The following is an 11,177-nucleotide window of genomic DNA, read 5'->3' on the forward strand; positions in this document are numbered from 1 at the left end:
CCTATCCTATATGATTTCCCCTTGAGCCGGACAATAGACTCCTATGGAGGCAGCTTAGGATTGCATTGGCTTTTTTGTTGACTCATGATCCAAAGAAACCCAACATGGTGGAAAATTGTGCAAAAAAATACTATTTTTGTATTTATTAGCTCTCCCAATGCGCGACTGAAAAGCTCAGTTGCGCTTGCCATAGATGCTGTCCAGGGCTCTCTGGGCGCTGGCCACTTGCTGCCGCAGTCTCTCCTTGGTGGACTCGTTGGTGGCCTTCTTCATCAGGGTGGCCATCTCCTGGATCACCGCCTTGTAGCCCACAGTGTTGTGGAAGACCCGGATGGCCCGGTCCCCAGCCGAGGCCAGGAAGCGGCCGCTCACGTCGAAGGCCAAGTCCGTGATGTGCTCCCCGTGGACGCCCTCGAAGCGCTCCTCCTCCTCGCCCTGCCGGGTGTTGTAGAGCGCGATGTTGGTGCGGCTGGAGATGGCCACGGCCCGGGCGTCCGGCGAGAGGGCGATGCGGCAGGGAGCCTCTGCTGTGCATTTCCCCGTCAGGAGGAGGTAAGGGTCCTGCTGCTTCTTGTACTCCACGTCCGTGTCCCACAGCTTCCACGTCCCGTCCTTTGAGACCGTGGCCATCCTATTCCGAGAGAGGGAAAGCGAGGAAACGTGAGCCAACAGTGTGGCCGAGTACACTTCTATCTAGATCTATCTATCTGTACACACAGTGTGACCATGGAACAGAACAGACAACTCTGCATTTGTGTGCTTGTTCATTGTGCCCTGCCTCATGTACAGACAACTCCGCATCTGTAGGCTCGTCCACTATGCCCTGCCTCATGTACAGAGGAGGAATTGTTGGAGGCTACAGACAATGCCGTTGCTGTTGCCCGTTTTTGGTCAAAAGATACTTAGCCACCTGCACACCTATTTTTATCAGTTTTATACTAATTTATGCAATGGGTTGTTGTAGGTTTTTTCGGGCTGTATGGCCATGTTCTAGAGGCATTCTCTCCTGACGTTTCGCCTGCATCTATGGCAAGCATCCTCAGAGGTAGTGAGGTCTGTTCGAACTAGGGAAAGGGTTTATATATCTGTGGAATGACCAGGGTAGGACAAACAACTCTTGTCTGTTGGAGCTACCTCTGAGGAGCCCCCAGTGGCGCAGTGGGTTAAACCCCTGTCCCGGCAGGACTGAAGACCGACAGGTCGCAGGTTCGAATCCGGGGAGGGGCGGATGAGCTCCCTCTATCAGCTCCAGCTCCTCATGCAGGGACATGACAGACGCCTCCCACAAGGATGATAAAACATCAAATCATCCGGGCGTCCCCTGGGCAACGTCCTTGCAGACGGCCAATTCTCTCACACCAGAAGTGACTTGCAGTTTGTCAAGTTGCTACTGACACGACCAAAAAAAAAAAAAAAAACCTTTGAGGATGCTTGCCATAGATGCAGGTGAAACGTCAGGAGAGAATGCCTCTGGAACATGGCCATATAGCCCGAAAAAACCTACAACAACCCAGTGATTCCGGCCATGAAAGCCTTCAACAATAATTTATGCAATGCTTTTGAGACGAAATGAATATCTGTACACATAATCTATACACAGTTAGCTATCTGGGGGATTCTGTGTGCCGTAATTCCAAAATGTATTTATTTACAACATTTATATGCTGCCCTTCTCACCCTGAAGGGGACTCAGAGTGGCTTACAAGATATATATATACATACAATATATTATAGTGTATTATTAGCATAGTACAACATCAGTATTGAATATTACTATATTGTACTATACCATTATATTGTAATATTATTAGTAATATTACATGTAATATAAATACATAATTATAATATCATAATATTATTAGCATTATATTAAATGACATTGTAATATTATAAAAATTATATGTATATACAATATATTATATTACATTACATTATATTATTAGCATAGCACAGGAGACAAGGTGGAACAGTTCCAACTACACCATACTGCCCACCCCCCAAGTGAAGGCTTTCATTCTAGATTTTATGTGTTTCCTCTACCAAAGACACCCCAGTGTTTCTGATATGGAATTTGCATGACTCCACCGCCTCTCCCTTAAGCCTTTCCTATTCTTTTCTACAGTGCACAGCAGGAATTGATCAGAAATATGTGTTTTCTGATAGACTTTGGCGACCCTTCTGAAACCCCCTTATGACGCCCACAGAGGTCCCGACCCCCAGGTTGAGAAATGCCACTCTATAGGTGTTGGGACTCAGCCTGTGCTTGAACCTGTGATTGTGTTTCAGTCTCCTGATGTTTCTGTGTCTGATGTGGGGAATGAGAAGGGAAATCAGTCCCCTGTTACTCCTGTTGTGGGGGATGCTGGGCCTGACTCTGAGGTGCAAGATGGAGACACTTTGGTCAATGAGTTTCATGCAGACACTGACAGAGAGGCTTCGCTGCAAAGGGCAGTTTCTCATGAGAATGTTTCTGTCAGGCCTTGGGAGGAAGGTTTACTCCCTCCGCCCGTGAGCTCTCCAGATTGTAGTTTGGAAAACAGTCTGGCACCTGGGAAAGTTAATGAGTCAGATAAGCAGAGTCGGCAGCTGGAGATTAGCTAGAATTGACAAGAGGCCCAATGTATTGTCGAAGGCTTTCATGGCCAGAATCATTGGGTTGTTGTAGGTTTTTTCGGGCTGTATGGCCATGTTCTAGAGGCATTCTCTCCTGACGTTTCGCCTGCATCTATGGCAAGCATCCTCAAAGGTAGTGGGATAAAGGACTCTTGTCTGCTGGAGCTAGGTGTGAATGTTTCAGCTGACCACCTTGATTAGCATTTGATGGCCTGACAGTGCCTGGAGCAATCATTTGTTGAGAGGTGATTAGATGTCCCAGATTGTTTTCCCTCTGTTGTTTTGCTGTTGTAATTTTAGAGTTTTTTAATACTGGTAGCCATTTAATCACCTAATCCAGGGGTCAGGAACCTTCGGCCCTCCAGGTGTGGTGGACTTCAACTCCCACAATTCCTTGGCCCAAGGTAAGCCTTTGGGGCGAATGCCGAGCCTCAAGAAATTGTGGGAGTTGAAGTCCACCACACCCGGAGGGCTGAAGGTTCCCCATGCCTGACCTAATCTAATCTAATCACCTCTCAACAAAAGGCACTGCCAGGCCATCAAATGCTAGCTCCAGCAGACAAGAGTCCTTTGTCCCACCCTGGTAATTCCACAGGAAAACTCCTTTTCCTAGTTCCAACAGACCTCACTACCTCTGAGGGTGCTTGCCATAGAACGTCAGGAGAGAATGGCTCTAGAATATGGCCATACAGCCCGAAAAACCCTACAACAACCCAAGAGGCCCAATGTTTACGTAGATCCGAAAGAATTCATCAGTTAAGGTCAAAGGCTGGGGAAAAACAAAACCAGTTTTTGGGATTTAAGGTTTGCCTTTAGAAAATCTTGTCAGATCAGGCATCGTTTGGAAACTTAAGTCCAAGCCTCATGGAATTCCTGTTCAAGCGGTCTCGTCTTCATGGATTTTTCTAGCCTTTCAAGATGATGAGCAGCGTCTGGTCTGTTCTTGCTTCTTGTTTGATTCCTGTCTGGATAATCGTTGCCTTGGATTATATTTTCATGCTTTTTTGGACATTGCTTTTGATTGCTACGTTTGGACACTGTTTTATCTGGCTGCCTTTGAATGCCTTATTGCTTTTTGGAATCTTATCTATCTTTACAAGCATTTATTTCTACTGGCTTTTTTTTTGCTAAGCGTTAATAAAAAGGATTGTCCCTTCACTCAACGTGTGGCGTATTAATAGTCAGAGGGGCTATTTCCTATTCTGGAGTGCAACAAAAGGGTTCCTTACCGCCTGGAGTCGTTGGAGAAGGAGAAGGAATACACGCCGGCCTTGTGGCCCTTCAAGTCGAAGGCCCTGATCACCTCCCGGAAGTCTCCCCCGCTCTTGCTGAAGCACACCTCCCACACCTTCACGTCCGGGGTGAAGCCACACGAGGCCACAAACCTGGAGGAACAGAAGGGAGAAACACATCGGTCCCTTGCAGAGAATCATTGAGTTGGAAGAGGCCCCAAGGGCCATCCAGTCCAACGCTCTTCTGCCATAATGGAAGACACAATCCAAGTCCTCCTGACAGATGGCCATCCAGCTTATGTTAAACATACATATAATAGAATTGGAAGACTCCAAGAGCCATCCAGTCAAGCACCCTTCTGCCATAAGAGAAGATACAATCCAAGCCCTCCTGGCAGATGACCATCCAGCTTATGCTAAAAATACACATCATAGAATTGGAAGACTCAAACCAAACCCTCCTGACAGATGGCCATCCAGCTTACGTTAAACATACATATAATAGAATTGGAAAACTCCAAGAGCCATCCAGCCCAACACCTTTCTGCCATAAAAGAATACACAATCCAAGTCCTATCAGCTCACAATTGCTTTCTCTAATTGCTAGGTAGGCAGAAGCTGTGCTAAAGGTCAGGAGCTCACCCTGAACCGGGCTTCGAGCTGTCAACCTTCTGGTTGGCAAGATTTATTACAGCTGGTGGTGATAAAGCCCGGCCCAATATGTAAAAATACATATCACAGAATTGAAAGACTCCAACACCCTTCTTTCATAATGGAAGACACAATCCAAGCCCTCCTGACAGATGGCCATCCAGTTTGTGTTAAAAATACATAGAAAATTGGAAAAGCCCAAGAGCCATCCAGTCCAACCCCCTGCCATGCAGAAACGCAGGTCAGACCTATTACTGACGTCTTATGAGACCTGTGTCACCAGGTATGTTGGTTGGTTACACATGCTCTTCATGGTCCAACTTCAAAGTATATGTATGTGTTTGTACCACAAATGTTCTTCCATGGCTTGATGGATCTCGACCAAACTTGGCACACAGACCTGCCATGACCCAACTTAAAATAATGGGCTTCAACTATAAAAAAACAAACCACCCCTTTTGGACCTATACCTCAGGGAAAGAAAAGGAATGAAGGAGATTTTCTGTGGCTAGGTGAAGTGGCCCTTTTGTCATGTGACAGGAAGAAAGGGAGAAGTGGTCTGGCTGCTGCTATGTGACATATGTATGAAGAGAAAGAAGGGAGGGAGAAAAAATAAGAGAACGATGAAAGAAGGAGGAAGCAGGAGAGAAAAGGAGGAAAAAAAGAGAAAGAACAGGTGAAAAGGTATGAGGAGAAAAGGAAAGAAAGAATAAATAAGAGAATAAGGGAAGAGGAAGGAAGGAGGGAAAGTGCATGAGGCAAAGGGAGGAAGAAAAGTAAGAGCCACAAAGGAACCCAGGCAACGCCAAGTATATATGCTAGTATAGTGTACTGAACATGGGAAATAAACAAGATGAACTTGAACCCTTAATACTGCAAAACACTATTATTTATTTATTTATTTATTTATTTATTTACTGTATTTGTATACCACCTTTCTCTGCCCGCAGGCGACTCAAGGCGGTTTACAGGCAACAATTCAATGCACACAATATCATAAATACAATTAAAAACATTAATATATAATATAAAGCCACAACAAATCAATAAAACACCTTCACTCAATAAATCAATACCTTCACTTCCTGAGACCATTGTGACCCACGCCAATCCAGACCAAGCTTGGCACACAGAACCCCCATGACCCACTCTATATCCTGGTGCGGTTTGGAAGACAATGGACCATCAACAATGGGACTTTCATATGGGAGCTGTAGTTCACCCACACCCTCTGAACCAGCTGACATTGGATCTAGAATCTATTTGAAACAAAGTCAATCAATGACTTTCTCAAACAACCCAGGTACCGCTGGGTCCCCAAGCTAATAATAATAATAATAACGTACCCACCATGCCTCCCCCCAACCATTTTATTTTATGTATGCTTCCCCTCACACTTCCTAGTGCTGAGTTCTTGTCCTTCTTGCCCAGATCCCTCTATTACAGGGTATCCCAACCTTTAGTCCTCCAGGGGTTTTGGATTTCAGCTCCCACAATTTCTAACAGCTGTTAAGATGGCTGGGATTTCTGGGAGTTGGAAGTCCAAAACATCTAAAGGAGGAAAGATTGGGAACCACTGCTCTGTTACAACAGTTGAGATAGTTTCCTGACTTCAAAGCTTCTGTCTCTATGACCCTATGGGGATGATGGGAGATCTGAATTAAGGAAAGCTGCTTTGAGTCTCCATGTGGAGAGAAAAAGTGGGGTATAAACAAATAATAAATAATAAGGAAAGACGGGCTACTCCTCACCTCCCGCAGGGCGAGACAGCAGCAAAGGTGTTGTTCATCTGGTTCGTATTGATGGTGGCCAAAACCTCCGCCTTCAGATCCCAGATGAGGATGGTGGTGTCACTGGAAGCAGTCATGATGTATTTTCCTGGGAAAGGACGAAAAGAGATCCCTTAAAGCATCCCTGATCTCTTTCAAGAACCAGTTGAAGACCAACCTGTTCAAGTAAGCTTTTGACGAACACATTAAATTGCTAATGACAGCAAGGTCGATTTGCACCGAGCTTAGCGAAATATGCTATTCAATGAATCAGTCTCTACAATCATTGCAATTGGTTTTAAAGGTTTTTAATGCTTAATATTTGTTTATATCTTATTTCTGGACGTTATTATGATTTGTGTGATTTTGGTCTTGTATTTTATGTTAAACTAGCCGTCCCCTGCCACGCGTTGCTGTGGCCCACATAGGGGTTCTGTGTGGGAGGTTTGGCCCAATTCTATCGTTGGTGGGGTTCAGAATGCTCTGTGACTGTAGGTGAACTATAAATCCCAGCAACTACAACTTCCAAATGTCAAGAGTCTATTTTCCTCAAACTCCACCAGTGTTCACATTCAGGCATATTGGGTATTTGTGTAGAGTTTGGTCCAGATCCATCATTGTTTGAGTCCACCATGCTCTCTGGATGTAGGTGAACTACAACTCCAAACTCTTCTAGTATTTTCTGTTGGTCATGGGAGTTCTGTGTGCCAAGTTTGGTTCAATTCCATCATTGGTTGGGTTCAGAATGCTCTTCGATTGTAGGTGAACTATAAATCCCAGCAACTACAACTCCCAAAGGACAAAATCAATTTTTTGAGTGAAGGACATACATTGGGTTGTGAGGTGTCTTGTGTCCAAATTTGGTGTCAATTCCCCCAGTGGTTTTTGAGTTCTGTGAATATCACAAACGAACATTACATTTTTATTTATATAGATGTGCTTTGATTTGTATTGTATTACGTTGTGAGCCGCTTTGGGCCCCATTAGGGAGAAAAACGGGATGGATATATATACACACACAAACACACACACAAAATTTTAAAAAATCCCAAACACTTTGGGTCCCAAACATTTTGGATCAGGGATATTTAACCTTTAAACTTTGAAACTGCTACCTGTTTTATTCACTTGCTGATTGTATCACCATCTCATGTCTCCACATGGGGAGCTGTAGCTGACAGAGGGAGCTCATCCACACTCTCACTGGATTCAAACCTCTAACCCAGGGGTCCTCAAACTAAGGCCCGGGGGCTGGATGTGGCCCTCCAAGGTCATTTACCCGGCCCTTGCTCAGGGTCAACCTAAGTCTGAAATGACTTGAAAGCACACAAAAACAACAACAACAACCCTATCTCATGAGCCAAAAGCAGGCCCACACTTCCCATTGAAATACTAATAAGTTTATATTTGTTAAAATGGTTCTTCATTTTAATTATTGTACTGTTTAAGTGTTTTTTGTACTACAAATAAGATATGTGCAGTGTGCATAGGAATTCATGTTTTTTAAAAAAATTATAATCCGGCCCTCCAACAGTTTGAAAGACTGTGACCTGGCCCTCTGTTTAAAAAGTTTGAGGACCCCTAATCTAAGCTTTCTATTTCTCATTTGTGTAACTAAGCAGAGTTAATTAACCATTAACAAACAGACTTGGCTAAAGGAAAGAGAAGGCAGAAGGGCCAAGGCAGAGGAAGTGTTTGCCAAGGCCTTGGATGTGATAGAATCCTAGAATCAAAGAGTTGGAAGAGACCTCATGGGCCATCCAGTCCAACCCCCTGCCAAGAAGCAGCATGTTTCCTCACCGGTGTCAGCGACTCCAATGTTGATGATGGGGGCCTTGTGCTGCTTCGGGAAATCCTCTGCCGTGGCGATGTACGTGAAGCTGCCGTCCTCTTTCTTGGTCATTTTGAAGAGCCGGAGGGTGTCTCCATTAGCCAGCCAGGCAATGAAGGCCCTGTGGGAAGAAAAGACAGGCCTGGGATGCAAGTCAGAGAAGCAACAGGCCAGTGTAGGGATGCACCCTTAATCATCAAAACTGTGAAATGGCCCACTCCACTCCTCCAAGGCTCCACCTCCTTCTTAATTGTCAACATCGACACCAAAATACAATACCGCCTGAGCTCTGCGAGTGCAGCATTTTCCCGAATGAAGCAGAGAGTGTTTGAGGACTGGGACATCCGTAGGGATACCAAGGTGCTTGTTTATAAAGCTATTGTCCTCCCAACCCTGCTATATGCCTGTGAGACGTGGACTGTCTACAGATGTCACATGCAACTCCTGCAACGATTCCATCAGCGCTGCCTCCGAAAAACCCTGCAAATCTCTTAGGAAGAAAGGCAGACAAACGTCAGGGTGCTGGAAGAAGCAAAGACCACCAGCACTGAAGCGATGGTCCTCCGTCATCAGCTCCGCTGGAATGGCCACATTGTCCGGATGCCTGACTACCGTCTCCCAAAGCAGTTGCTCTACTCCGAACTCAAGAACGGAAAACAGAATGTTGCCGGGCAGGAAAAGAGATTGAAAGATGGGCTCAAAGCCAACCATAAAAACTCTGGGAAGCCCTGGCCCTCGAGCGCTCCAGTTGGAGGTCAGCTGTGACTAGCAGTGCTGCGGAATTTGAAGAGGCACGAATGGAGGGCGAAAGAGAGAAACGTGCCAAGAGGAAGGCACGTCATGCCAACCCTGACCGAGACCGCCTTCAACCTGGAAACCAATGCCCTCACTGTGAGAGAAGATGCAGATCAAGATAGGGCTCCACAGCCAGCTATGGACCCACCCTGGAGGATTATCCTAGTCGGACAACGAGGGATCGCCTAAGTAAGTAAAATTGTACTACTCCATCATATTGTAATATTATTAGTTATATTACATGTAATAAATATATATAATTATAATATTATATTATTAGTATTATGTTGTATTACATTATAATATTATGAATATTATATCTAAATACAATATATTATATTGTATTTGTTGAGCCCTCAACTGGGCTCTCCAGGCCAATGGATACTCCACCTCAGACATCAGGAGAGCGGCAAGACCAAGAACAAGCCACGAGAGTAAAGATGAAGATCCACCCAGAGGAAAAGTGTTCCTGCCATACATCAAGGGAACCACTGATCACATAGGGAAGCTGATGAGGAAACACAACATACAAACAATCTACAAACCCACCAAGAAAATCCAACAAATGCTACGTTCAGCAAAGGACAAGAGGGATCCTCTCACCTCTGCAGGAGTCTACCGTATACCATGCAGCTGTGGACAAGTCTACATAGGGACCACCAAACGCAGCGCCCAAACAAGAATCCAGGAACATGAAAGGCACTGCAGACTCCTTCAACCAGAGAAGTCAGCCATAGCAGAGCACCTGATGAACCAGCCTGGACACAGCATATTATTTGAGAACACAGAAATGCTGGACCACACCAACAACCACCATGTCAGACTACACAGAGAAGCCATTGAAATCCACAAGCATGTGGACAATTTCAACAGAAAGGAAGAGACCATGAAAATGAACAAAATCTGGCTACCAGTATTAAAAAACTCTAAAATTATAACAGCTAAACAACAGAGAGGAAACAACCAGGCACAGATTAACACCTCCCAGCAACAGATTTTCCCAGACTCAGGCAGGCCTTCAAATGCTAATGAAGGTGATCAGCTAAACATTCACACCTAACTGCAGCAGGGAAGAGCTCTTTGCCCCACCCTGGTGATTCCACAGATATATAAACCCATTTTCCTACTTCCAACAGACCTTCTCAACCTCTGAGGATGCTTGCCATAGATGCAGGCGAAACGTCAGGAGAAATGCCTCTAGAACATGGCTCTATAGCCCGAAAAACCCCACAAGAACCTAGTGATTCCAGCCATGAAAGCCTTCGACAATACAATATATTATATTATTAGTAACAAGGAGACAAGATGGAACTGTCTTCAACTGTAGCCCCCTCTCTCTTCATTCTGGCCAGAGCAGCAGTTGCTGCCGGGTAAGTAAGCTGCCCCCTTACTTGGAGTCTGGGTAGAAGCGGACCAAAGTGGCGTGGTCCAGCTCCACATTGGCCCGCATGTAGCGATGCTCCCGCTCCAGGAAGTCCTTGGTGCTCCATATCCGCACAGTCCGGTCGTCGGAGCAGGACGCCAGGTACTTCCCGTTGCTGCTGAAGTCGAGGCAGGTGACGCTCCCGCTGTGGCCCTGAGGAAGGGAAGGAGAACCAGAGAGAGAGAGCCATGGGATTCTCGATCTCTCCAGACAGAGACGTCTTGCGATGGGGAGAGGAAGCAAAACAACAGACCTGGGCAAACTTCAGCCCTCTAGATGAACCTTAGGGCTCACCTTCAGTGCGGCTGCCAGGAGGGGGTGGGCAAAGCTGTGCTGCTGGGGTTTCTCTTTCCGAAGACGCTGATGCTGCTTCTGTTTCTTCACCAGAGAGGTTTTGCTGGACGTTTCACTGTCTAAATCTAGAAAACATGAAGCAAAATAGATCGAAAAATGCTTTGGCGGTGATGGCATGATCGTCGGTATAGATGGGTTTGAAGGCGGAGCGTGGGCGTGGCCTAGACTCCCGAGGCCCCGCCCCCTCACCTTCTCCGGCGCCGCTGGGCTCCTGCTCGGCCTGGCCTCGCCCCTTCGCGATGGTCTCGGCTTGCTCGCGGCTCGGGCCGCTTCTCCACCGCTGGAGAAGGAAAAGTAGGGCGAGGAGGCCGCCGAAGAGCAGCGAGAGGCCCGCCAGCGGCAGCGGCACCGCCTCCATCTTCCCTCCTCCGCTCGCCACGTCAGGAGACGTCGCCTCACGTGCAGGGAGAGAGATGCGCATGCGCCGGTGTAGAGTCCTCCTTCGAGGTGCACATGCGCACTTCACCCTCACTCTCGAGATTGCCCTGCGCGTGCGCGCCAGCCCCCGC

The 11,177-nt window shown here is 46.4% G+C and overlaps 1 protein-coding gene across 1 annotated transcript; it reads right to left on the reverse strand.

The window, feature by feature from the left end:
• Positions 1-115: 115 nt before the first annotated feature.
• TBL2 (transducin beta like 2) lies at positions 116-11,128 on the reverse strand. The gene is made up of 7 exons (XM_060756725.2): positions 10,858-11,128; positions 10,609-10,733; positions 10,283-10,467; positions 8,066-8,217; positions 6,248-6,374; positions 3,843-3,998; positions 116-631 (listed from the first exon to the last, which is right to left on the reverse strand). The coding sequence occupies exons 1-7, from the start codon at positions 11,087-11,089 to the stop codon at positions 175-177; spliced, it is 1,434 nt and encodes a 477-aa protein (XP_060612708.2). The 5' UTR covers positions 11,090-11,128; the 3' UTR covers positions 116-174.
• Between the last annotated feature and the right edge of the window lie 49 nt (positions 11,129-11,177).

This window comes from Anolis sagrei, chromosome 11, assembly GCF_037176765.1.
Source record: "Anolis sagrei isolate rAnoSag1 chromosome 11, rAnoSag1.mat, whole genome shotgun sequence".
Taxonomy (NCBI): domain Eukaryota; kingdom Metazoa; phylum Chordata; class Lepidosauria; order Squamata; family Dactyloidae; genus Anolis; species Anolis sagrei.